This window comes from Amblyraja radiata, chromosome 2 (genome assembly GCF_010909765.2).
Source record: "Amblyraja radiata isolate CabotCenter1 chromosome 2, sAmbRad1.1.pri, whole genome shotgun sequence".
In the NCBI taxonomy this organism is placed as follows: domain Eukaryota; kingdom Metazoa; phylum Chordata; class Chondrichthyes; order Rajiformes; family Rajidae; genus Amblyraja; species Amblyraja radiata.
Genome location: NC_045957.1, coordinates 2387207 through 2415000, shown reverse-complemented (window position 1 = coordinate 2415000; position 27794 = coordinate 2387207). Strand labels below are relative to the sequence as shown.

Below are 27794 nucleotides of genomic sequence, written 5' to 3'. Positions count from 1 at the left end.
TTTTGTACACCTCATGCTCCTGCGCTCCATGGAAAAGAGACCCAGCCTACTCAACCTCTTCCTATAGCTCACTCCCTCTAGTCCTTATACTTCCTCCCTCAACTCCATCCAGGGACCCCGGGAGTCCTTTCAGGTGAGGCAGAGGTTGACTTGCACCTCCTGCAACCTCATCTACTATATTCGTTGTTGGTGTGGGCACCGACAGACTGGGCCACTTGCTGAACACTTACGTTCAGTGTGCTTTGGCCAACATGATCTCTCCATTTCCAAACATGTTAACTCCCGTTCCCATTCCCATATTGACCTTTCTGTCCTGGGCCTCATCCACTGTCAGAGTGATGCCAAACGCAAATTGACAGACAGCACCTCATATTTTGCTTGGGCAGTTTACACCCCAGCAGTATGAGCGTTGATTTATCTCAGTGACCACTGCATTACCTCTCTTGCCCCCCCCCCCCCCCACCCCCACCCTAGTCATCCTACTAGTTTCACTGTCCCCATCCCTGTATCCTTTCGTTATCACCTCTTCCCTACCCATTAATGTGCTCCACCCTTCCTTAGTCATCTGTTGCTGGCCCTGATTTGTTCTGGCCGTTGCCTACCTCCAGTTCCCGCCCCTCAACTTTCAGTCTGAAGAAGGGTTCCGACCTGAAACGTCACCCATCCTTTTTCTCTAGAGATGCTGCCTGGCCCGCTGAGTTACTTTGTGTCTGTCTTCAGTATAAACCAGCATCTGCAGTTCCTTCCTCCACTGCTCCTGTGCTGTACTGTTATACGTTCATTTATGTCTTACATCTTACTGTCAGTCTCTGATTGTCTGGCACTTTGGAACATCTCCCTGCATGTAGAACTGCAATCATCATTCAAACTGTGTTTGATTGTCACATGCACCCACCCGCAGTGGAACAATGACATTCTTATTGCTGCAGCTTTACAGGCTCATTAAAGCAACAACACACAGAGAAATATAATAATACATTGAATGAATAATCAGTAATACCAGTAACCAGACTATAATAACACAAAATGAAAAGTATAAATGCAATGTTTTATCTGTTGACAAAAAGATTCCGATACACAGTTAATGTTACACTATGGGCTGCTGTACGTCTATCTCATGTTTAGAGGGGCCGATACACAATGCACCTTATACTATGGGCCGCTCTATATCTATCTCACGTTTAGATGGGTAGTACACAGTGCACCTTATACTATGGGCCGCTCAATGTACGACATACGCTTATCCAATTCAAAACATTACATAGACTATATTATTCAAAAACTAAATTAAATAAAATCTTTCCTAATGTTTCACCAATCTGTGATAAATGTCTGTGTCAAGAAGCTACCATAGCGCATTCTTTTGTTTTTTGTACAAAAATCCAAAAATTCTGGCATGGAATATTTGATATTTTTTCAAAATTAATTAAAATAAAACTGGTACCAAAACCAGAATGGATCATTTTTGGGATATCGGAAGGTATCCCTGAATTAAACGTGTATCAGAAGAATTTACTCAATTACGGGCTAATAATGGGAAAAACGCTCATACTTAAATTCTGGAAAAATGCGCCCACACCAACAATAAAAATGTGGACATCAAATATGTTTGAAACATTACATCTGGAAGAGATGAGATTCCTCTTAGCAGGTAAAGCAAACCAATTCCAAAAGACGTGGTCTACGTTTATGGACCTATTACAAGCATGAGGTGCAATAGTAATTTTAAAAATAAATAAATAAATAAATGGTATCAGGACCTGGCAATGGGAGGTAAAACAACAAAAACAGACTTGGTTGGTAGTCTTTCTGCGGAGTTTAATGTTATAATAGAGCGATTGTCCTTACTTTCTTTTTCTTTCTTTTCTAGGGTCTACTTTCTTACTTCACTTCCTTCTCTAACTTCTTTTCTAAGGGGCTTTCTTTTCCCAACACTCTCTTGCACTTCACGACTCTTGTGCACCTTCTTTACTTTCCTTACTTCTATCTTTTTCTTAAAGCTTAAAAAAAAATGAAGCGGTACAAAAAATGTATTAAGATATATGTGTTGTGTGTTATTGTAATGTACCGTACTTCTAATAAAAATAATAAAAAAAAATAAAAAAAAATACTATGGGCCGCTCTATATTTATCTCACGTTTAGATGGGTTGTACACAGTGCACCTTATACTATGGGCCGCTCTATATCTATCTCACGTTTAGATGGGTTGTACACAGTGCACCTTATACTATGGGCCGCTCTATATCTATCTCACGTTTAGATGGGTAGTACACAGTGCACCTTATACTATGGGCCGCTCTATATCTATCTCACGTTTAGATGGGTTGTACACAGTGCACCTTATACTATGGGCTGCTGTACGTCTATCTCACGTTTAGAGGGGCCGATACAAAGTGCAAACAGATGCTTTGGCACTTGCCACGGCCCTGGCTCGTGTGGTGTGATGCGGTGCTCATGAGCAGGACGGTTGCTGGGAAGGAGACGTTCTCAGTATTGTGTTCCGGGTTTATTGCAGAGACTTCCCAAATCCATGGGGAAGATGAAGATGCTGACGAATCTGAATGTGGATCGGAACAGATTGGTGGATCTTCCGGCGGAACTGGGAGGCTGCGCTGGGTTAAATGTGCTGAGCCTCCGTGACAATCGCCTGACCCACCTCCCGCCCGAACTGGCCAATGCCTCGGAGATCCATGTCCTGGATGTGGCCGGCAACAGGTAGGGCTGCGAGTGTACGGCAACGGTAGGGCGGTCACGGTGGCGCAGCGGTAGAGTTGCTGCCTTACAGTGAATGCAGCGCCGGAGACCCGGGTTCCCGCCATCCCAGTCGATCAATCTTGTGAACCTACGCTGCACTGCCTCGATCACAAGGATGTCCTCTCATCGTACACTGAGGTGTACGGTGAGAGGGGAAAGAGTTAATTGAACCCGAGGGTTCATAGAGTGGATGTGGGGAGGATGTTTCCACTAGTGGGAGAGTCTGGGACTAGAGGTCATAGCCTCAGAATTAAAGGACATTCCTTTAGGAAGGAGACGAGGATAAATTTATTTAGTCAGAAGGTGGTGAACCTATGGAATTATTTGCCACAGAATACTGTGGAGGCCAAGTCAATGGATAGAAACATAGAAAATAGGTGCAGGAGTGGGCCATTCAATATGATCATGGCTGATCATCCAAAATCAGTACCCCGTTCCTGCTTTTTCCCCCATATCCTTTGATTCCGTTAGCCCTAAGAGCTATATCTAACTCTTTAAAACATCCAGTGAATTGGCTTCAATATTTCTGGATATTTCTAAGGCAGAGATAGATAAATTCTTGATTAATACGGGTGTCGGGGTTATGGGGAGAAGGCAGGAGAACGGGGTAAGGAAGGAGAGAGAAATCAGCTATGATTGTATGACAGAATAGACTGAATGGCCTAATTTTGCTCCTAACACTTATGACCTTGGTTGGCATGGAAGGATTGGGACGAAGAGCCTGTTTCAGTGTTGTATGACTCCATGACTTAATATAGCAAGACAGGTGATAAATGTAGGGTTACAGTGCTTAACTGTTTAGTTGTTTCAAATATTAATTGGCATTGCTTTGCCGTCAAATACTCACAGGGCAAAACCTTTGAAGTTTGTCCGGGTGACTTTTTGTCTACACTGTGCTGTACACTGTGAGCTGAAGGGTCTACACTGTGCTGTACACTGTGAGCTGAAGGGCCTACACTGTGCTGTACTCTTGGCTGTAGGGGCTGTTGCTGTGCTGTACACTGGGCTGAAGGGCCTACACTGCTGTACACTGGGCTGAAGGGCCTACACTGTGCTGTACACTGGGCTGTAGGGGCTGTTGCTGGGTTGTACTGTTCCATGTTGTGTGCTTTCTCTGCTCTCTGCAGGTTGCTGAATCTGCCCTTTGCTCTGACCAACCTGAACCTGAAGGCCCTGTGGCTTGCGGAGAACCAGTCGCAGCCGATGCTGAAGTTTCAAACTGAGGACGATGAGAAGACGGGTGAGAAGGTTCTGACCTGCTACCTGCTGCCACAGCAGCCGTCCCCCAGTCTGGGTAAGTGGCTGCCAAGACTGAAGGGAGTTGACTTTATCCATGCCCTCATCATCTTGTACACCTCAGTAAGCCTTCTATGCTCCAAAGAAAAAGGTCCCAGCCTATCCAACCTCTAACCTAAGCCCACAAGCCCAGGTAACATGCAGGTGAATTAATGACATCCTTGCTGTAGCTGCACACACAACTCCAAATGTGGTCTCTCCACATGTGGTATACAGCTGTATCAGGATGTCCAAACCATTGTACCCTTCCCAATGAAGGCAAGCGTGCCAAATGCCTTCTTCACCTGACCCACTCAGATGTCTGTTCCACACACTCTCAAGGCCTCTACCATTTACCGTGTAAGTCCTGCCTTGGTTTGACATACCAATGTGCAACACCACACACTTGTCAGAGTTCCATTCCTTGGCCCACCTTCGCAACAGGTCTAGATCTTGTTGTAAGCTTTTATATCTTTCCTTACTTTTTACTACACAACAAATTTTGGTGTCATCTGCAAATGTACTTACAATGTTACTACGGTGTCATCTGAACCTTTTAATGTCAATAACAACACCAGAGGACCTAACATCGACCCCTGGGGAAGGCCACTGTTCACGGGCTTCCAACCCTCACAACCATCCATGGACCCTGTCCTGCGGGCCAATTTTGAATCCTGTTGACTTGCTCAGCTTGGATCCCATGTGATCTAACCTTCCAGACCAGCGGACCTTGCCAAAGGCCTTTCTAAAGTCCATAGACGACATGCACTGCGCTGCCCTACTCAATCCTCTTCGTGAGCTCTTGGGAAAGCTCAATCAGATTTGTGAAACAGGATTTAGAAACATAGAAAAATAGTTGCAGGAGTAGGCCATTCGGCCCTTCGAGCCATTCAATACGATCATGGCAGTACCCTGTTCCAACTTTTCCCCATATCCCTTGATTCCTTTAGCCCTAAGAGCTCAATCTAATTCTCTTTCCCAGGTATAAGCCATGCTGAGTACCCTGATGAGTCAAAATGCTGATCGTTCTTGGCCTTGGGAATCCTCTCCAACACCTTTCCCAAGCTGCCCTGGGGCTCACCGGCTTGTTGTTCCCTGGCTTGTCCTTACTATTCTGTCAACAGTACAAGGTCTGGTACAACATCAGCCACCCTCCAGTCTTCCGAAACTTCAGCTGTGGCTAACGATGCTGCAGACATATCTGCAACAACCTCTGCGATTTCCTACCTAGCTTATCGCAAGGTCCAAAGGTGTACTTAGTCAGGCCCTGGGGATTTATCCATCTTAATTAGCTTTAAAACCGCCAGCTGTGGTCCCTGGGCTGTGGCTGGTGCCGTGCTACCTAACTGTGCTGGGTTTGATTGCAGAGAACCTGTTGACGGACAGCGTGGATGAGCCATGGGCAGAGCCCAACCTGAACCGTGTCAGTGTGATCCAGTTCCAGGAGGAGCCCAGAGACGGCGAGGACATCGAGGAGGAGGCAGAGAGACGCGTGAGTCACTCTGCAGGAAAGGCCGGGCTGTGGCAGGATGAGATGGGTTAGGGTGGGCCGGGCTGGGATGGGCTCTGCCGTGCCATGATGAGCTGGGCCGGGTTGGGGTGAGATGGGCCGGGTGAGCTGGGATAGGCTCTGCTGCACCAGGATGGGTTGGGATGAGCTGTGGTGGGATGAGATGGGCTGGGATGAGTTGGGCCGGACTGGGAATGCTTGGGAAACCCTGTGTAACCATTTTGGAACATTAGTGAGCAGCTGGGGTTAACCAGCTGATTTAACAGGAAGTTGAGGGCAACATTTCCATACTGGGGGTGATTGTATATGGAAGGAGCTGCCAGAGGCGGTAGTTGAGACAGGTACAGCAACAACAGTTAAATGCCATCAGACAGATCCATGAATGGAGAGGTTTAGAGGGGTATGGGTCAAACACCGGCCAGTGGGACTAGTGTCGATGGGGCATCATGATCAACATGGACGTGTGGCGTGCTGTGTGACTATCAAGATGGAGGAAGAATTTGTACATCAGAGCAAAAGCAAAAAGCAATCGTCCCCTTTCAATATGGCTCTTCCTGGCTTTACCTCAGAGACAGGCACTGTGCCACACACCTGTCTGCGACTGCCGCTCTCTGTCTCCTCATCCCCTTCATAGTATCCAAAATGGTGCGGCAGTTTTTGAGGCAAATGGCCCCAGAGGATTCCTGCACTCTAAAAGGGGTTCTGATCTGATCTGGTCATCTATCCATGTTGTCCAGAGATGATTTGCTGAGTTAGTCCAGCACGATGTATAAAATGGCACCTCCAGTTCCTTGGGCTGTGAGAGCACCAGACATCTCTCTGCCTACTCCCATTCCCCATCTACTCTCTGCCAGCACCTTATGTGTGACCACAATACTGTAACTCTGATATCTGGCGCTCTCACACCCCCGCACCACCCTGAGTGCAGCCAGCTGCGGATTCAGCTGCTTGACGTGGTCAGTGAGGAGCTGCAGCTGCTCGCTGTGCCCACAGCTGCAAGGCCAACACGAGTGCCGGAGGGTGGCAGTGGGTCAGGCAGCATCTGTGGAGGGAATGGGCACAAGATGTTTGGAACAGTGTGGCTGTCGGCTCTGACGATTGTTCATTGTGCCCCTGGTGCAGGGCCGGTTACAGCGCCGAGCAACTCCTCACCCCAGTGAGCTGAAGGTGATGAAACAGGCCATCGAAGACCGCAGGGGTGAGCCACTCACCGCCAGGGCAGAGGACTCTCCTCCATCACCAGATTCTCCCGAGCCCCAGGTCAGCACTGTGGCTACAGCCAGTGGGGGTCTGGGGATTGGTAGGGGGCAGGATCCGAGGGATGGGTACAGTGGTGGGGGGACGGGGATCTGGACATGGGCGTGGGGAGGTGGGGCAGGATAGGGTGGAGGGAGGGAGACATGAATTAGGTGGGGGGGGGGGCAGGATAGGTAAAGGTGAGGGGGACATGTGTGGGGCAGGGATCTGGTGTGAGGGCGGGGTGGGGATTTGACAGTGGGGAAGGGGGGAGAGTCATCATTGGGATGTGCGATGGTTGGGGAGGGTCAGCAACGATGAAGGGAGGGTGGGAGAGAGGCAATGACGGGTCAGGGGGAGAGTGGGCTAACTGGCATGGGGATTGGGCAACGGCTGGGTGGCCAGGACATGGGCTGGGCGGGTGAAGATGTGGAGACTGGGGATCTGGGGCGATTGGTGGCTGAGATGTGGAGTGGCTTGTGTGTGTGTGTGGGGGGAGTGTGTGTGTGAGTGTGTGTTTGAGTGTATGTGGGGACTGTGTGTGTAGGTGAGTGTGTGTGTGAGTGTGTGTGGGGGGGGGGGGGTGAGTGTGTGTGGGAGTGCAGTGTGGGGACTGTGTGTGTGTGTGTGTGTGGGGGTGAGTGTGTGGGAGTGCAGTGTGGGGACTGTGTGTGTGTGTGTGGGGGGGGGTGAGTGTGGGAGTGCAGTGTGGGGACTGTGTGTGTGTGTGTGTGTGGGGGGGTGAGTGTGTGGGAGTGCAGTGTGGGGACTGTGTGGGGGTGAGTGTGTGTGGGAGTGCAGTGTGGGGACTGTGTGTGTGTGGGGGTGAGTGGGAGTGCAGTGTGGGGACTGTGTGTGTGTGGGGGTGAGTGGGAGTGCAGTGTGGGGACTGTGTGTGTGTGTGTGTGTGGGGGGGGGGTGAGTGTGTGGGAGTGCAGTGGGGGGGTGAGTGTGTGGGAGTGCAGTGTGGGGACTGTGTGTGTATGTCTGTGTGGGGGGGGGGAGTGTGTGGGAGTGCAGTGGGGGGGGTGAGTGTGTGTGGGAGTGCAGTGTGGGGACTGTGCGTGTGTGTGAGTGTGTGTGGGAGTGCAGTGTGGGGACTGTGTGGGGACTGTGTGTGTGGGGGTGAGTGTGTGTGGGAGTGCAGTGTGGGGACTGTGTGGGGGTGAATGTGTGTGGGAGTGCAGTGTGGGGACTGTGTGGGGGTGAGTGTGTGTGTGTGGGGGTGAGTGTGTGTGTGGGGGTGAGTGGGAGTGCAGTGGGGACTGTGTGTGTGGGGGGGGGGGGAGAGTGTGTGGGAGTGCAGTGTGGGGACTGTGTGTATGTGTGTGTGGGGGGGGTGAGTGTGGGATTGCAGTGGGGGGGTGAGTGTGTGTGGGAGTGCAGTGTGGGGACTGTGTGCGTGTGTGTGTGTGTGTGTGGGAGTGCAGTGGGGACTGTGGGGACTGTGTGTGTGGGGGTGAGTGTGTGTGGGAGTGCAGTGTGGGGACTGTGTGTGTGTGTGTGTGTGAGTGAGTGTGTGTGGGAGTGCAGTGTGGGGACTGTGTGCGTGTGTGTGTGTGTGTGGGAGTGCAGTGTGGGGACTGTGTGTGTGTGTGTGGGAGTGCAGTGTGGGGACTGTGTGTGTGAGTGAGTGAGTGTGGGAGTGCAGTGTGGGGACTGTGTGTGTGGGAGTGCAGTGTGGGGACTGTGTGTGTGTGTGTGTGAGTGTGTGTGGGAGTGCAGTGTGGGGACTGTGTGTGTGTGTGTGGGAGTGCAGTGTGGGGACTGTGTGTGTGTGTGTGTGTGTGAGTGAGTGTGTGTGGGAGTGCAGTGTGGGGACTGTGTGTGTGGGAGTGCAGTGTGGGGACTGTGTGTGTGTGTGTGTGTGGGAGTGTGTGTGGGAGTGCAGTGTGGGGACTGTGTGTGTGTGTGTGGGGGTGAGTGTGTGGGAGTGCAGTGTGGGGACAGTGTGTGTGTGTGTGTGTGAGTGAGTGTGTGTGGGAGTGCAGTGTGGGGAGTGGTGCGCTGAACTCTGTTCTGTGCAGAAGAGGCTGCAGGACTGCCACCTGCCCAACGGAGAGGTCTGCCCCGCCACTGGGGAGCCTGCACTCACCACCAGCCGACGGACTGAGGAAGAGGTTGTGGTGGAACAGAACAGGAAGCTGGAGGGGCAGAGTGAGGAGAAAGGCGAAGAAGATGATGAAGATGGATACTTTGAGGTAAAGAGCTCAGCATTCATCAACCCCGTTGAGTGTAGACTCTGTCACACAGGGCAGAGCTGCCATGGATGCTGCCTGGTCTGCTCTAGCTCTTGGTGTTTGGACTACAGCTGTAGGAGCGTCTAGCTGCAGCCCTTGACTGGCCATGTCGAGTGGCTGGAGCTGGTCACCTCAGCATGGTCCTGGGGAATGTGGGCGTGGGACGTGATCACGTCTGAGGCGCAGGCAGAGAAAAAAGGGAAAGGGAGAAGGAAGAGAGGCAGGAATCCTCAAGGGCCATTCCCCTCCACTACAGGTAGACTACTTTGGATACTGTTGGGGAGATGATGGTATGGGGAAAGCAGCAGTAGCAACTGGGTCTGTGGCACCAGGCCTGGCTGTGGCACAACTGCTAGCTGACTCCTTAGTTGGACACACAAGTGGTTCTATGGCAGCAATGGAGACCCCAGAATGGAGAGATGCAACCCCCCCCCCCCAGCGCAGGGCTACCCCAGTGTGTGACACAGTGTAGTTACCCCAGTGTGTGTCACAGTGTAGTTACCCCAGTGTGTGTCACAGTGTAGTTACCCCAGTGTGTGTCACAGTGTAGTTACCCCAGTGTGTGTCACAGTGTAGTTACCCCAGTGTGTGTCACAGTGTAGTTACCCCAGTGTGTGTCACAGTGTAGTGTTACCCCAGTCATAGTCACAGAATGATACAGTGTGTAAACAGGCCCTTCGGCCCGACTCGCCCACACCAGCCAACAATGTCCCAGCTACCCTAGTCCCACCTGCCTGCACTTGGTCCATATCCTTCCAAACCTGTCCTATCCATGCACCTGTCCAACTGTTTCCGAAACGATGGGATAGTCCCTGCTTCAACTACCTCCTCTGGCAGCTTGTTCCACCCACCACCCTTTGTGTGAAAAAGTTACCCCTCGGATTCCTATTAAATCTTTTCCCCTTCACCTTGAACCTCTGTCCTCTGGTCCTCGATTCCCCTACTCTGGGTAAAAGACTCTATGCATCTACCCGATCTATTCCTCTCTTGATTTTGTACAACTCTATAAGATCTCCCCTCATCCTCCTGCGCTCCATGGAATAGAGACCCAGCCTACTCAACCTCTCCCTATAGCTCACACCCTCTAGTCATGGCACCAACCTCGTAAATCTTTTCTGAACCCTTTCAAGCTTGACAATATCTTTCCTGTAACATGGTGCCCAGAACTGAACACAATACTCTAGGCCAACGTGCTAAAAGTCTTTTTGACCACCTTATCTACCTGCGACTCGACCTTCAAGGAACCATGCACCTGTACTCCTAGATCCCTCTGCTCCACAACACTATCCAGAGGCCAACGATTTGGTGACACTGTCACAATGCAGGGCTACCCCAGTGTGTGTGACAGTGTAGCTACCCCAGTGTGTGTCACAGTGTAGTTACCCCAGTGTGTGTCACAGTGTAGTTACCCCAGTGTGTGTCACAGTGTAGTTACCCCAGTGTGTGTCACAGTGCAGGGCAACCCCAGTGTGTGTCACAGTGTAGTTACCCCAGTGTGTGTCACAGTGTAGTTACCCCAGTGTGTGTCACAGTGTAGTTACCCCAGTGTGTGTCACAGTGTAGTTACCCCAGTGTGTGACACAGTGTAGTTACCCCAGTGTGTGTCACAGTGTAGTTATCCCAGTGTGTGTCACAGTGTAGTTACCCCAGTGTGTGTCACAGTGCAGGGCAACCCCAGTGTGTGACACAGTGTAGTTACCCCAGTGTGTGTCACAGTGTAGTTATCCCAGTGTGTGTCACAGTGTAGTTACCCCAGTGTGTGTCACAGTGCAGGGCAACCCCAGTGTGTGACACAGTGTAGTTACCCCAGTGTGTGTCACAGTGTAGTTATCCCAGTGTGTGTCACAGTGTAGTTACCCCAGTGTGTGTCACAGTGCAGGGCAACCCCAGTGTGTGACACAGTGTAGTTACCCCAGTGTGTGTCACAGTGCAGGGCAACCCCAGTGTGTGTCACAGTGTAGTTACCCCAGTGTGTGTCACAGTGTAGTTACCCCAGTGTGTGTCACAGTGCAGGGCAACCCCAGTGTGTGACACTGTCACTTCCCCTTTGCCCGACACACGAGCAAACTGCTGAGCCAGCCACGCTGGACTGTGAGTATGTCTGTGTGCGTTAGCTGTCAGATGGCCCATGGGATAATGATGGTGGTGTGTGATTCACAGCCCACCGTGCGGTTCATGGAGGATACAGTCGTGCGCGGAGAAGAGGAGGGGGCTGGCGAGGGGGAGTTCTTTGTGGCCGAGAAGCAGCGTCTGATCCGCAAGGACACCCCTCACTACAAGAAACAGTTCAAGATCCAGAAGCTGCCGCGGCCAGAGGCAGTGCTGGCCATACTACAGGGGCTGAGCAGCCCTGAGCTGCAGAACGAGGGAGAGCAGGTCCCAGCGCCAAGCCTCAGCTCGCCGCTGCACCACCTGCAGGAGGTTAGAGATGACAGGCTCTCCCAGCCCCCCGTGAAGGTAGGATGCAAGCCTGACACCTGGCCCGGTGGGAGGGGGAGGGGGGGGGTGGGGTGGGGGTGGGGGCAAACGTTCCATCCTTAACCTACTGTCACGACACCCAGTTGCGAGCACAACACGGAGTGCTGGTGGACTCAGCGGGTCAGGCAGCGTCCGTGGAGGGAATGGACAGACGATGTCTGGGTCTGGACACTTCTGGTGTGTTGGGCGAAAACTGGAAACGAGGTGGGGCTGAGGCAAAGCCTGCCATGTGATAAGTGCCCACTATATCGATGACTGCTTCGGGGCTGCCTCCTGCATCCATGCAGGACTTATTGGTTTTATCAACTTTTCCACAAACTCCCACCCCCTCCTCAAATTTACCGACTGTCTCTAACACTCTCCCCTTTCTTGATTTCTCAGTCTCCATCACAGTGGACAGAATATTGACTTGCGTCTACTACAAACCCATCGACTCTACCTATCACTTGCCAGGCTTTGTCCTGCCCCCACCTCTCTGTTCAGCTTCCCCTCCACCATCAGTGTGAGGAAGGGTCCCAACTCAACCATTGTCTGTCCATTCCCTTCACAGACGCTGCCTGAAGGGCTGAGTTCTTCCAGCACTGTGTGTTTTGCTCATGTTGCAGCATCTGCCGTTCCTGTGCCTCTGTGGTGTCTGTAGAGGTCTCACAGCGGCAGAGCAGCTGCTGAATGTGGAGCAGGCATAGGGTATGGTGGGAGGAGGTGAATGGCAACAGTAGAGAGCTCTGTATGTGGACAGCACCAGAGGCCGGTGTAACTCAGCAACTGGCCCGTGTGTCTGTGTGGTTCAGGGTATGTGGGGCTCCTGGTGCTGTAAATAATCCTATTCCCTGCCACTGCTGCTCACAGGAGGTCGGGAGTGGGGCGATGTGAGCAGAGCTGGATCAGTGAGCAAGGGTTGTACACACAGCGGCTCACTCTCAACAGGTACAGCACTGTGACTGAGTCCCAACCACTCACTCTCTCCCTGGTGTCCCTGTGTTGAAGTTACTGAGAGAGTTTAGCTCCCTGGTGTGTGACCTGTAGCTGCCATTACACGCGGTCCCCTGCATGTGTTTGGTCTCACGGCTCGCGTACTCCAGCAGCAACTGCATGAACTAAACCCATCAGCGCTGTGTTTACTGCAGACTGCACCATTTCATGCCCCTCCATGCCTGCTGTCCTTCCCAGCTTCAGTCTTCCACACAGACACCAGCATCAATATCCATGCTCTTCCCCACTCTCTCCCCTCACTCCTTTACATCCCCCCTCTCTTTTCCCATCAACTCTTCTCTCTCTCCCCCTCTCTCTCTCTCTCTCTCCTTACTCGCTTTCTCGCTCTTTCCCCCTCCTACCTCACTCTTTCCTGCCCCCACCCTCATTTTTTCTCCCTCTCCGCCCTCTCTCCACCTCAGCCTTCCCTCTCTCTCCCATTCATTGTCTCTCTCTAGTGCCAGTTTGTCAGGAAGGTTTTACTGTTGTGCAGTGTGTTGGCGAGGCCACTTCTGAAACAGTGCACACACAGTGTTGGTCTCCTTACCTACCATAGGATCCGGTAACGTTGAAGGCAGTCCACCGGATATTCGCCGGGCTAATTCTGACTCAGAGTTTTGTCCTGTTTACTTTGGTTCTGTATTCGTTGGAATTGAGAAAAATGAGAGGTGATCTCATTTGTGCAGATGACGTCCTGAGGATGCCGGTGTGGAGAGTGATCAGTGACAGCATATGGTTGCACAGGCCTGATTACTGCTGCTGGCAGCTTCCCTGCGAATACCCCATTTGTGAACAGTTCTCTTGTATCAGCGATCACTTTGGGGCACTCGGGTAGTTTAGGATGTTTTCCAAACTGACTGGGAGAACCTATCTCTGTACACGTGACCACAATAGACCATTGCCCACTGTTAACTTTCTGCATTTGCAGACTTGGTGAAACCTGCCCCAGTGTTTCGGCCCCACTGCTGCCCAATGAATGTTCCAGTAATTCCTGCTCTCAGTGTGGTGAACCTCTGGGGAACTCTGACCCCCAGGGGTGGTGGAGGCCGGGTCAGTCTATGTATTTCAGAAGGGGAGATGAGCAATTGGGTGTTATGGGCAACTGGCAGAGAAGGGGTTGGGGTAGGTCAGCCATAATCATGTTCAGGCTGAGGAGCCTCCTCCCATTTTATTCTGTCCCTCTTCCCCCTCTCTTACTTTACCTTTCATTTCTCCCTCCCTCTCTTCCTCTCATCTCTCTCTCTCTCTTCCAACCTTGCACTCTTTCATTGCGACCTCTCCCTCCCTCCCCCCTGCATTTTCTCGGATACAGTCATTCTGTGACTCAGTCAAACTGTCCGGTCGGTGTTGTGTTTGGTGTTGTTTGCTGGCCGTTACCATTCCACCCTGCCCTGCCTCATCTACCCCTTCCCTCTCCCCCTCCCCCCCCTTAACCTGTTGTAACGTCGATTATTAACGGTGAAGCTAGCAGAAGCACGCAGACTAACTGACTAACCGTATTCTAACTTGCCGAGTGGTTGATGGAGTGTTCCTCAGTGTGTACAGACCTTGAGAGTGGCGGCCAGCTGCCCGCCTCCCAGCCAGTCCGGTCCTTGGCCTGGGCTGCTGATGGAGCCGTGAGTTGTTTGTTGTTTGTGCTGGGAGCAGACAGAGCCCATCGATGGTCTGCACCAGCAGCGTGCTGAAGGCTGCACGTCAATGCTGCAGTCTGTGGGCAAAGGAATGAACCAAAGGGCTCGAGCAAAGGGTTAGCACAAGCACAGCGGGCCAAAGGGTCTTCCTGTGCACATGATTGTGAGCAGAGGGTTTAGTCTAACACGTGAATGGTGCAATTACCCGCGTGTGGACTCCTTTACCCGCTCCTGCTGCGAGCCATGAGTCGGTACCTGTTAGCATGACGCATGCTTCCTGACAGGTGGGATCCACTCCTTGGCGTGTGTCAGTCAGTCTCTGCGGGTGGTGGCTGCTCGTTTCCAGACTGAGATCTCATTCAGTGAAGGTGATCATCGGTTTAAGCGGAATGTTGCACATGGAACGTGAGGAATGCCGGGACATGGGCTGGTGAGAACGGACAAGCACCATGTGCAGCTGATTCCAGCACTGCCTACTCTTCACTCTTTCTGCATCTCCTTCCAAGCCCTCTACACGTTGGACTGGAGGTTTGCAGTTTCATTGACGGATTCTCTGGGCTCTCAAATTCTAGTGCAGGGCTGGTAGACTCCTGAGTTCTCTGTGTCTCTCTGCATCGGAGAATGATTCCCCCCCCCCCCTTTCCCCTGTGCTGCCCCCTTGCCTCACACCTCCCGCTCTCCCCCTGCACCTGCTGCTGGCTGTGTCTCCATGCTTCTGGGGTGTATGTACCTGATGCCTGGAGGGGTTTGTGTGGGGATTGCAAGCACACGAGCTGTGTGTGTCAGTACATGTGTGTGTGGATGTGTGTGAGAGAGAGTGCAGTTGGGCTGTGTGTGTAAGTGAGAGAGTGGGGATTGTGTGTGTGTGTGTGTGAGGGGATTGTGTGTGTGTGTGGGGGGGGGGGTGTTGGGGATATTGCGTGTGTGTGTGTGTGAGTGGGGATTGTGTGTGTGAGTGGGGATTGTGTGTGTGTGTGTGTGTGTGAGTGTGTGTGTGAGTGGGGATTGGGTGTGTGTGTGTGAGTGGGGATTGGGTGTGTGTGTGTGTGTGTGTGAGTGGGGATTGGGTGTGTGTGTGTGTGAGTGGGATTTGGTTGTTGTTTGTGATTTGGGTATTGGTGTGTGTGTGTGATTGTGATTGGTGTGTGGGTGTGAGTGTGGATTGGGTGTGTGTTTGGGAGTGGGATTGTGTGTGTGTGGTGATGGGTTTGGGTGTGTGTGTGTGTAGCGTGGGGCTTGGGTGTGTTTTGTGCGTGGGGCTGGCTAGTTTTACTGTGTTTGCGGTGGGTCTTGGGTGTGTTTGTGTGGTGAGGGGGGCTTGGTGTGTGTGTGTGAGTGGGGCTTGGGGGGTGGTGTGTGTGGGTGGTGAGTGGGGCTTGGGTGTGTGTGTGAGTGGGGATTGGGTGTGTGTGTGTGTGTGTGTGAGTGGGGATTGGGTGTGTGTGTGTGAGTGGGGATTGGGTGTGTGTGAGGGGATTGGGTGTGTGTGAGTGGGGATTGTGTGTGTGTGTGTGTGTGAGGGGATTGGGTGTGTGTGTGAGTGGGGATTGGGTGTGTGTGTGTGTGAGTGGGGACTGGGTGTGTGTGTGTGATGAAGATTGTGTGTGTGTGTGTGTGTGTGAGGGGATTGGGTGTGTGTGAGTGGGGATTGTGTGTGTGTGAGAGTGGATTGTGTGTGTAAGTGTGGATTGGGGTGTATGTGTGTGTGAGTGGGGACTGGGTGTGAGTGTGAGTGTGGATTGAGTGTGAGTGTGTGTGAGTGTGGATTGAGTGTGAGTGTGTGTGAGTGTGAGTGTGTGTGAGTGTGGATTGAGTGTGAGTGTGTGTGAGTGTGGATTGAGTGTGAGTGTGTGTGAGTGTGGATTGAGTGTGAGTGTGTGTGAGTGGGGATTGGGGGCGTGTAGGTGTGTGAGAGATGGGGAGCACATGGTGGGCTTGAGGTCTGTGCACCTGTACACACGTGTGTGAGTGAGTGAGTTTAGTTTAATGTCACATGTACCGAGGTACAGGGAGAAGATTTTGTTGTGTGCTAACCAGGCAGCGGAAAGACAATACATGATTGCAATCGAGCCGTCCACAGTGTACAGATACATGATAAAGGGATTAACGTGAAAAACGTTTAGTGCAAGGTAAAGCCAATAAAGTCCGATCCAACATAGTCTGGGGTCTCCAATGAATTAGATAGTTCTGGCTGCTGCTCCTGTGTGTGGACTGTGGTCTGTACATGTGTGGTAGTGTGTGTATCTGTACATGTGTGGTAGTGTGTGTGTCTGTAAATGTGTGGTAGTGTGTGTCTACATGTGTGGTAGTGTGTGTGTCTGTACACGTGTGGTAGTGTGTGTGTCTGTACATGTGTGGTAGTGTGTGTGCCTGTACATGTGTGGTAGTGTGTGCCTGTACATGTGTGGTAGAGTGTGTGTCTATACTTGTGTGGTAGTGTGTGTGTCTGTACATGTGTGGTAGTGTGTATTTGCTCACGTGTGGTAGTGTGTGTGTCTGTACACGTGTGGAAATGTGTGCATCAACATATGTGGATGTGTGTGTGCCCATGGCCCGTGTGTGTGTACACGTATGGAGATGTGTGTGGTCATGGTCTGTGTGTGTACATGTGTGGAGGTGTGTGGGCCCTAGTTCTGTGTTTGTACACATGTGGAGGTGTGTGTGGCTATGGTCAGTGTGTGTACACGTGTGGAGGTGTGCTGCCACGTGGCCCTGTGTTTTTATGTGCAGTTGTGTGTGGGATCGTGGTCTGTGTGTGTACAGGTGAAGGTGTGCGGGCATTTGGCCCTGTGTGCACATGTGTGGAGGTGTGCGGACCCGTGGTCTGTGTGTGTACACGTGAAGGTGTGCGGGCCCGTGGTCTGTGTGTGTACACGTGTGGAGGTATGCACACGTGTGGAGGTGTGTGAGCCCGTGGTCTGTGTGTGTACACGTGTGGAGGTGTGCGGGCCCGTAGCCCTGTGTGTACACATGTGGAGGTGTGCGGGCCCGTAGCCCTGTGTGTACACGTGTGGAGGTGTGCGGGCCCGTAGCCCTGTGTGTACACGTGTGGAGGTGTGCGGGCCCGTAGCCCTGTGTGTACACGTGTGGAGGTGTGCGGGCCCGTAGCCCTGTGTGTACACATGTGGAGGTGTGTGGGCCCGTAGCCCTGTGTGTACACGTGTGGAGGTGTGCGGGCCCGTAGCCCTGTGTGTACACATGTGGAGGTGTGCGGGCCCATAGCCCTGTGTGTACACATGTGGAGGTGTGCGGGCCCGTAGCCCTGTGTGTACACGTGTGGAGGTGTGCGGGCCCGTAGCCCTGTGTGTACACGTGTGGAGGTGTGCGGGCCCGTAGCCCTGTGCTGGAGAGTGCCTCACTCACCTGCTGGTCTCTCCAGGGGAGAGTGTGTTCACCGGTGGCAGCCCCTGGCCATGGGTTCTGGTGAATGGAGCTCCGTCTGAGCTGACACACCCTGGCCTGGCTGCATCCCCGCGGTCCCATGTGCTGCCTTCCCCACAAACCCGCACACCTCACCATGCAGCCTGCCCTTCCCTCCCGCCCACACACAGGCTGACACCACCTGCCACTTGCGGGTGTGACTACAGCCTGGCCTCCCCTCTCCCTCCACTGCCAGTCCCACAGGCATAGCCACCCCTTGTACTCGGTGCTCCAGGCTTGCCTGTGTGTGTGGACCAGTTCGTCTCCCCTCGTCCGTCAGTGGTGAGCCTCAGCCAGGATACAGTGCCAGTAGCGGTTGGCTGGACAAAGCCTGGGCATTTATGTGGTGTCCCCCCACACACACAGTACTGTGCTGTCTTACGCCCAGCCTCGGCCTGGAGCCCACCTACAGAGCAAAGACAATCCACTCACACTTCTCTTAGGGTTATCCTCAATGTCAGGGTGAGAATTTGTGAGCCCAGGATTGCGTCTGTCTGTGTGTACATCTGTCTGCGTCTGTCTGCCCCCCCTGCCTGTGTGCCTGGTGCTATCCTCAGTGCTGTGTCTGGGGCTGTGTTTTGATTGGGGTGAAGCTATGCTCCACTAATCCGCATGCCTCTGCTGGTTCCTATCCTAACAGGGGGTCTCCTTTGATCAAGTCAATAATCTGCTGATCGAGCCTGCTCGAATTGAGGAGGAAGAGGTCTGTACTGTTCCCTTTCTATACCAGCTCTACACATGCATGCCCAATCTGTGATGTGGTGGGTTTACCCTGAACATGTGCAAGTGGCAAGGCGCTGGGTGTAAAGGCATTCATTCCCCTGACGCTTCATTCTTTAGTGGGGGTTCACTTTAAAGTGTAGAGCCCATGGGGTAGAGTTTGGGTGGGAGAGCGAGAGAGAGAGAGAGAGAGAGAGAGAGAGAGAGAGAAAGTGGATCCAGCAGTTTGAGTACAGATGCCTTTGGCAACGAACAATGAAATTCATACTTGCTGCAACTTTACAGGCCGATTAATGCAAGAACACACAGATAAATATATAATAATATATAACGCTAATCAGTAATAATAAGTAACCATGATAGTGCTAAATCAAAGTCCGTGTTGCAACTATAACAAAGACCATGGAAGATCATAGTCGCTGAAGTGGTTCAAGAGCCTGCTTGTTGCTGGGAACAAGCCGTGGCATAGTTATCGGGCTCCTCTATCTTCCTGGTGAAAGAAATGGCATAAGAGCGAGGCCAGGGTGGTGTGGGTCTCTGATGATGCTGGCTGCCTTTTTTGAGGCAGCGCCTGTAGATCTCTTGGATGGTGGGGAGGTTGGTGCCTGTGATGGACGGGCAGTCTGCTCTCTGTTAGTCTCCTTCGTTCCCTGGCGTTTAAGTTGCCAAAGCAGGCCGTGCTGCAACCAGTCATTGTGTTCTCCACCGTACACCTGCGGAGGTTCAGTAATTTGTCAAAGGGTGAGTTTTAGTTTAGTTTAGTTTATTGTCAATTGTACCGAGGTATGGTGAAAAGCTTTTGTTGCATGCTAACCAGTCTGTGAAAAGACGATACATGATTACAATCCAGCCATTCACGGTATATAGATACATGAAAAGGGAATAACATTTAGTGCAAGATAAAACCAGCAAAGTCCGATCAAAGGTAGCCCAAGGGTCTCAAATGAGGTAGTTAGTAGTTCAGCACTGCTCTCTAGTTGTGCTAGGATGGTTCAGTTGCCCAATAACAGCTGGGAAGAAACTCCCTGAATCTGGAGGTGTGCACTTCTGTACCTCTTGCCTGGTGGGAGAGGGGAGAAGAGGGAGTGGCCAGGGTGTGACTGGTCCTTGATTCTGCTGCTGGCCTTGCCGAGGCAGCATGAGGTATAAATGGAGTCAATGGAAGGGAGGTTGGGTTTGTGTGATGGTCTGGCCTGCTTCCCCAATTCTCTGCCATTTCTTGTGGTCTTGGATGGAGCTTTTCCCAAACCAAGCTGTGATGCGTCCTGATAAAATGCTTTCTCCAACAAATCTGTAAAAGTTGGTGAGAGTTGTTGGGGTCGTGCCGAACCTCCAAAGCCTTCCAAGGAATTAGAGGCGTTGGTGTGCTTTCTTGGTCCAGGGGAAGTTGTTGGTGATATTTACTCTTAGGAATTAGAGGCTTTTGACCATCTCAACTTTGGTGCCGTCAATGCATACTGTCCTAAAGTCAATCACTATCCTTTGTCTTGCTGGCATTGAGAGAAAGTTTGTCTCGACACGAGGACACGAGGTTCTCAATCTCCTTCCTGTTCTTCTCCCTGGCTCCTAGTACCACCTCACACTTCTCAGCATCCTCCACCTTGAGCACAAGCTTTCACCTCTGATCCTCAGTGAAAACGTTGCAGTCATCTTGTAGGTGGGGAGGAGAGGGAAGGACAGGGTCTGACAGTCAGGGGTGGAGAGGAGAGGAGAGGCAGAATTGTAAACTAGTGCCAATAGAAGAAGTACTTTACTGTATGTTGAGACTGGCCCCTCCACCTCACCGTCTGTTCCACCTCGCCACTACTGCACCGCTCCTACTGTTCAGCCCTTCCCCGTTCTCTTCAAGCTCCTGTAAAACCTGTCCCGTTGTTCTCTGGATCAGCAACCTGCCTCACTTGGGCAAAGGGCTTGCTTTCTCTGGTTTAGTCTTACCTCTGTCAGGCGGTTTGATCGCTTTCATTGGTGTTATTTTGTTAAATGATCTCAGTCACGCTATCTCTGCGCCAGCGCCTGCTGCTTATTGGTACAATGCGTTGAGAATGTCTCTGATGATATTGCACACGTCTGTGTGTGCCCAGCCATCCCTCAAGAAACAGTGGTCATTATCACTCCCCATCTGCACTGTCCATCACCAGGACCTCAACATGGACATGTAGTCCTGGATCAACCGAGCTGATCGGGCAGCATCTGTGCAGGGAATGGGCAGAATGAAGAAGAGTCGCAACCTGTGTTGTTGCCTGATTCACTGAGTTCCTCCAACTCAACATTCCAATATCTTGTGTCTCCCAATAATATAATTCTTACTTGTTGCAGCTCCACAGGCTCATTAACACAACACAATAAATAAATATACAATAAATCATCAGTTACTCTAGGTAACCAGACCATAGTAGTGGAAGCCAAAGTACATCATGCACCATCTGCGGAGGATATGTTTCAGGTCAGGACTCTTTCAGACTCTTCAGGGTCTGAAGAAGGTTCCTGACCTGAAATGTCGCCTATCCCTATCCTCCACAGATGCTGCCTGACCCGTGTTTTACTCAAGGCTCCAGTGTCTGTAGTTCTTTGTGCCTCATTTATTCGATGTACAGAATGGTTTGGTGCTGAGGTAGGGTTGTGCAGGGGGAGAAGCCGATCGAGGAGCTCTGCTGAATCGTTGCTGCCGCCCCTCGGTGGGCTCCCAGCGCAGGGGTCTGCTCGGGAAGCTGCTGGACAAGAGGTGGTGGCGTAAATCCTGTCCTTGATTGAACTCCTGCACAAACAAGTTACTATCTCCTCTTCCTCGTGCATTCTTTACGGATTAGTTGCACTTTCTGTTGGTAATGCTTTCTTTGAAAAATACCGGATCTTTAATGTTCATGTGCTTCGGATGACCAGAGAAACAAACGGTGTTTTGTCAGATGATTATAGGGTCCAAATCTGATACTGTGTTCGTCGTGTTTCAGGATTTCTTGCAAATATTTCTTCCAATTCTTTCAAGTACATAGAACAGTACAGTGCTGGAACTGGCCCTTCGGCCCACAATGTCTGTGCTGTTGATGAGGCCAAATTAACTAATGTTCTCTGCACGTGATCCATATTCCCTGCATATCCACTCTAATCTAAAAGCCTGTTGAACCCACTGTTGTATCTGCCTCCACCCATTGCCCTCTGACCAATGATGTAGGTTCACCTGTGCCCAGGGCAGAGCTGTGGAGAATTGGTGTGGGAATGTTTTTCCGCTTGGTGCTGAGTTGGAGGAGTGTGGTTTGGTGCTGAGGGAGCCGCAGCTGGTCACTGCTGGCTAAAGAGGAAGGAGAAGTTGGAAGTGGCATTACAAGCCGGCTGATCATCGAGTCCACCAGCAATATCCAGGGGGAGGCTGCTGACCAACACCTCGGCTCACATTCATTCTGTGATGGCTGTTCACACTGGGCTGCTCATCCACGCCTTTGGCATCGTACAACAAAGTGAGATGGCTCTCCAATACAACAACTCGGTAAAGAAATGTCCCCAGCACCGTCCTGCTGTAGGATGATTGCAGCTAGGGGTGTTGGGTAGCTTCATGCCCAGGCTCCCACCAGGCCAGTTTTACAAGGCTGAGAGATGATCCTGGCAACCTGTCTGGAGATCAACATCTGACATCTAGTTTACATGGCAGGCACATATCATGTCCACTTGAACATGCTGTTAATCTTCACCTGGTCAGGCAGCAGCTGCGGGGAGAGAAGCAGTCACTAAAGTTTTGAGATACTGCATGGAAACAGGCCCACTCTCGCTCGTTCTACATTATCCCACTTTGCATCTATTCCTCACACAATAGGGGGGATTTACAGAGACCACTTAACCTACAAAACCACACGTCTTTGGGACGTGAGAGAAACCCGGAGCACGAGGAGGAAAGTCACGCAGTCATGGAGAGAACGTGCAGACTGCACACGGACAGCGCCCGAGCTCAGGTTGGAACCTGCTCTGTGGCGCTGTGAGGCCATAGCTCTACCCGCTGTGCCTCTGTACCATTGTTCAGGGAGATAACCATTCATCAACGGTGGGAAATGTTAGCAATCTAGCATGTTTTGCAAGAAAAGAGAAGGCTGGAGAGAAGAAAGGGAAATCTGTGCAAGGCTGGAGATGGAAAGGGACAGTGAAGCAAAGAGTGGTGGCTGGCAGAGAGAGGGAGGAGATGGCTGGTGAATACTGCACAGCAGGTGTCATTCTTGATAACTATTAATTATATACAATACTACCTCTGTTCGTGTCATCTGCAACTTTACTAATACAGGTACACAACCTTTTATCCGAAAGCCTTGGGACCAGACACTTCTCGGATTTCGGAATTTTTCAGATTTCGGAATGGAAGATTTTTAGCGTAGATTAGGTAGGTAGCGCGGGCGGCTTGAAAAGTCTGGAGCGGCTGCCTCCTCCCCGGAGACCGGGGAATCATTGTAAATCATTGCTTAAATGTTAGTCAGTTAGTTTGGAGGGATTTTATGTGGTGGGGGGGGGGTGAAGGGGGAAACTTTAATTCTTAGTCCCCTACCTGGTCGGAGAGGTGGGGAGCATCAATGCCTTACCGGGTCGCCGTGCAGTAAGCTCCGGAGCGCTGTGGCCGCCGACTCCCAACATCGCGGAGCTGGGGCTGCGGGCGTCCGGCCGCGGGCGGCGCCGGTTGGAGCTCCGACCCCGGCGAACTCTACCCATGGCTGCGCGGCGCTCCAAATCCAGCGCGGCCCGCGGCCTGGACGCCCGCAGCCCCAGCTCCGCGATGTTGGGAGTCGGCGGCGTCGCAGCGCTGGGATACCAGCGGGGAGCGGGCAATGCCTTACCAGGTCGCCGTGCGGTAAGCTCTGGAGTGCTGTGGCCGCCGACTCCCAACATCGCGGAGCTGGGGCTGCGGGCGTCCAGCTGCGGGCGGCGCGGGATTTGGAGCGCCGCGCAGCCAGGGGTAGAGTTGCCGGGGTCGGAGCTACAACCAGCGCCGCCCGCGGCCGGACGCCAGCAGCCCCAGCTCCGCGATGTTGGGAGTCGGTGGCCACAGCGCTCCGGAACTTACTGCACGGCGACCCGGTAAGGCATTGCCCGCTCCCCGCCTCTCCGACCAGGTTGGGGACTAAGAATTAAAGTTTCCCCCTTCACCCCTCCCTTCCCTTCACATAAAAGCCCTCCAAACTAACTGACTAACATTTAAGCAATGATTTACAAATGTTTAAGTGTCTCCCCGGTCTCCGGGGAGGAGGCAGCCGCTACAGTAGTACAGACCTGGGTTGACCGTGGGTCGTTTCGGGTCAAGTTTGGCGCCAAACGCGAGCTTTGGTGTACAGACGACATCCTGGAAAAAATGTCAGGTTTTCGAAGCTTTTCGGTTTCCGGAACTCCGGATAAAAGGTTGTGCACCTGTAATGTCTTCTGCACATTTTCATCCAAATTATTAATGTAGACAAACGGCAATGGACCCAGCAACGACCCTGAGGCACACCACTAGTCACAGGCCTCCAATACAAAAACAACATTCCTCGCGTCACACTCTGCATCCTTCCATATAAATAATATAATAAATAATAATAATAAATACTTTATGATCCCCTCAGGGAATTCCATATGTCCAGAAGCTCCCAACCACAACCCCAGAATTCAACGAACGCAGACAGAAAATACATAGTACAATGTGGACACTACCTGAAGAGAAATAATACTAAAAGACCAGAATGAACAGTTAAAAATTAGTAATGCAAAATGCTCCCCCTACAGCCTAGCGTTCCATAAAGCCAATTCTCTATTCATCAGCTAGCTATCCCTGGACCCAGTTCCCCACACTCACCCATCCCCCACTACGCCAAGATCCCACACTCACCCAGTCCCACACTCCACCATCCCACACATCACCCATTCAACACTCACCCAGTCCCACACACTCCCCCAGTCCCACACTCACCAATCCCACACTGCACGCCAGTCCATACACTGACCATTCCCCACACTGACCCCGTCCCACACTGACCCTGTCCCACACTGACCCCGTCCCACACTGACCCAGTCCCACACTCACCCAGTCCCACACTCACCCAGTCCCACACTGACCCAGTCCCACACTGACCCAGTCATACACTGACCCCGTACCACACTGACCCCGTCCCACACTCACCCCGTCCCACACTGACCCAGTCCCACACTGACCCAGTCCCACACTGACCCCGTCCCACACTCACCCCGTCCCACACTCACCCAGTCCCACACTGACCGTCCCACACTCACCCAGTCCCACACTCACCCAGTCCCACACTCTAGTCACAGGCCTCCAATACAAAAAACAACCTTCCCGCGTCACCCTCTGCATCCTTCCATAAAGCCAATTCTCTATTCAATCAGCTAGCTATCCCTGGACCCAGTCCCACACTCACCCAGTCCCACACTCACCCAGTCCCACACTCACCCAGTCCCACACTCACCCAGTCCCACACTGACCCAGTCCCACACTGACCCAGTCATACACTGACCCAGTCCCACACTCACCCAGTCATACACTGACCCCGTCCCACACTGACCCAGTCCCACACTCACCCAGTCCCACACTCACCCAGTCCCACACTGACCCAGTCCCACACTCACCCAGTCATACACTGACCCCGTCCCACACTCACCCAGTCATACACTGACCCCGTCCCACACTGACCCCGTCCCACACTGACCCAGTCCCACACTGACCCAGTCCCACACTGACCCAGTCCCACACTGACCGTCCCACACTCACCCAGTCCCACACTGACCCAGTCCCACACTCACCCACCCCCACACTCACCCAGTCCCACACTCACCCAGTCCCACACTCACCCAGTCCCACACTCACCCACCCCCACACTCACCCAGTCCCACACTCACCCACCCCCACACTCACCCAGTCCCACACTCACCCAGTCCCACACTCACCCAGTCCCACACTGACCCAGTCCCACACTGACCCAGTCCCACACTCACCCAGTCCCACACTCACCCAGTCCCACACTGACCCAGTCCCACACTCACCCAGTCGCACACTGAACTAGTCCTACACTCACCCAGTCCCACACTCACCCAGTCCCACACTCACCCAGTCCCACACTGAACCAGTCCCACACTCACCCAGTCCCACACTGACCCAGTCCCACACTGACCCAGTCCCACACTCACCCAGTCCCACACTCACCCAGTCTCACACTGACCCAGTCCCACACTCACCCAGTCCCACACTGACCCAGTCCCACACTGAACCAGTCCCACACTGACCCAGTCCCACACTCACCCAGTCCCACACTGAACCAGTCCCACACTCACCCAGTCCCACACTGAACCAGTCCCACACTCACCCAGTCCCACACTGAACCAGTCCCACACTCACCCAGTCCCACACTGACCCAGTCCCACACTGACCCAGTCCCACACTCACCCAGTCCCACACTCACCCAGTCCCACACTCACCCAGTCTCACACTCACCCAGTCCCACACTGAACCAGTCCCACACTGACCCAGTCCCACACTCACCCAGTCCCACACTGACCCCGTCCCACACTGACCCAGTCCCACACTGACCCAGTCCCACACTCACCCAGTCCCACACTGACCCAGTCCCACACTGACCCAGTCCCACACTGACCCAGTCCCACACTCACACAGTCCCACACTCGACCGTCCCACACTCACCCAGTCCCACACTCACCCAGTCCCACACTCACCCAGTCCCACACTCGACCGCCCCACACTCACCCAGTCCCACACTCACCCAGTCCCACACTCACCCAGTCCCACACTCACCCACCAATATTCTCTGCAGAATGGGCGAAATTGGAGCTGAATTTGAAACTGATACGATACAGGCAATTCAAAATAAACTGATTAAACATAGATAAATAGATGTAGGAGTAGGCCATTCAATATGTCCATGGCTTATAAACTAAAATCAGTACCCCGTTCCTGCTTTCTCCCCATATCCCTTGATTCCTTTAGCTTTGAGCTAAATCTAACTCCCTTGAAGACATCCAGTGAATTGGCCTATACTGTCTTCTGTGGTGGAGAATTCCACAGATCCACAAATCTCCGGCTGAAAAAAAGTGCCCTCATCTCAGTCCAAAATGGCCTACCCCTTGTTCTTAAACTGTGACGCCTGGTTCTGGACTCCCCCAACATCGGGAATATTTTTCCTGCATCTAGCCTGTCCAATCCCTTAAGAATTTTATATGTTTCTATCAGATCTCCTCTCATCCTAAATTCCAGTGAATACAAGCCCAGTTGACCCATTCTTTCATCATATGTCAGTCCTCCCATTCCGGGAATAAGCGAGTTTGGTATTCCGAAAAACGCAAGGAATCATGTGATTTATCAAAGGTCACTCGCTATAAACATTCTCGGCAACTGTGCTGCTAAATGAATACAGGCCAGTATTTAATCTGTCGTCAGGATCGAACCCGGGTCTCCGGCGCTGCAAGCGCTGTTGAATTGCTACTGGGCCGTCCCCGTCCCGTCCTGAGTGTCCCATCCCTGTCCAGGGGCGGCCGAAGATGTCCGGGGTGACCCTGGACTGGTGGGGTGTCGGCTCGTTGCAGATTTACAGCCAGCGCAAAGAAGAAGCACTAACTCCAGCTCAACTGCCTGTCCTGCCGTTCTTCTCCGTGCTGGCTGTACGTTTGGGCCGGTGCCCCGTCACTCTCCATCCTAATGTAGAATTCCACCATATTATCATCACTGTTGCACAAGGTGGTCTGCACAACAAGATCGCTACTAACCTACAAACTAATAAGGCCTACAAACTAATGTTTAATCAGGACAGTGAAACGAGTCAGAGAACTAGGCTGCAGCAAGACCATAAGGCAGAGGAGCAGACTTATACCATTTGGCCCATCGAGTCTGCACCACCGTTCGATCAACCCCATTCTCCTGCCTTCTCCTCATAACCTTTGATGCCCTTCCATTTCCCCCCACACTCCAAAGACGTAAGGGTTTGGCTGGGTATAAATGCAAATTGTCCCTAGTGTGTGTAGGATAGTGTTAGTGTGCAGGGATCGCTGGTCGGTGCAGACTTGGTGGGCCGAAGGGCCTGTTTCCGCGCTGTATCTCTGAACTGAACCAATCCTTCCTCATTACACAATGGCCTGCCCTCTAGTCAGTTCTTCTACATATTGGTTTAAAAAACCATCCCGTAAACATCCCAGGAAATCCTCAGCACTACTACCAATTTGGTTGGCCCAATCTATATGTAGATTAAAGTCAGCCATGATAACTGATGTACCTTTGCTCCGCACATCCCTAACTTCCTGTTTGATGCTATCCCCAACCTCCCTACTGCTGTTTGGTAGTCCAACAATAATTTTCTGCCCTTGGCTATTTCACAGCTCTACCCAAACCGAAACATAGTTGTTGGCTATAAAAACAATATAACACTGCTCTGTGAACAAGTGTGTTCTCGGCAGCTGAGAGAAGCGATTGAAAGTGATTGTAGAAGTACGTGGTTACACTTGGGAATTCTGGTTACATGTGTAGTGCTCTGGAGGATGAATTACAACTGAATCCAACCCCATCCTCTGGTCCTCCCCTCCTCCTCTGCACT

The 27794-nt window shown here is 52.2% G+C and overlaps 1 protein-coding gene across 4 annotated transcripts in view; it reads left to right on the top strand.

The window, feature by feature from the left end:
- scrib (scribble planar cell polarity protein) overlaps window positions 1-27794 on the top strand; it is a 151958-nt gene that overhangs the window by 55925 nt on the left and 68239 nt on the right. For all 4 annotated transcript variants that reach the window (XM_033040594.1, XM_033040586.1, XM_033040567.1 and 1 more), the window contains exons 10-16: window positions 2517-2716; window positions 3883-4049; window positions 5398-5522; window positions 6663-6800; window positions 8804-8977; window positions 11177-11473; window positions 18158-18220. In XM_033040594.1, coding sequence (XP_032896485.1) covers window positions 2517-2716; window positions 3883-4049; window positions 5398-5522; window positions 6663-6800; window positions 8804-8977; window positions 11177-11473; window positions 18158-18220 — 1164 coding nt within the window. The remainder of the gene's footprint in view (window positions 1-2516; window positions 2717-3882; window positions 4050-5397; window positions 5523-6662; window positions 6801-8803; window positions 8978-11176; window positions 11474-18157; window positions 18221-27794) is intronic.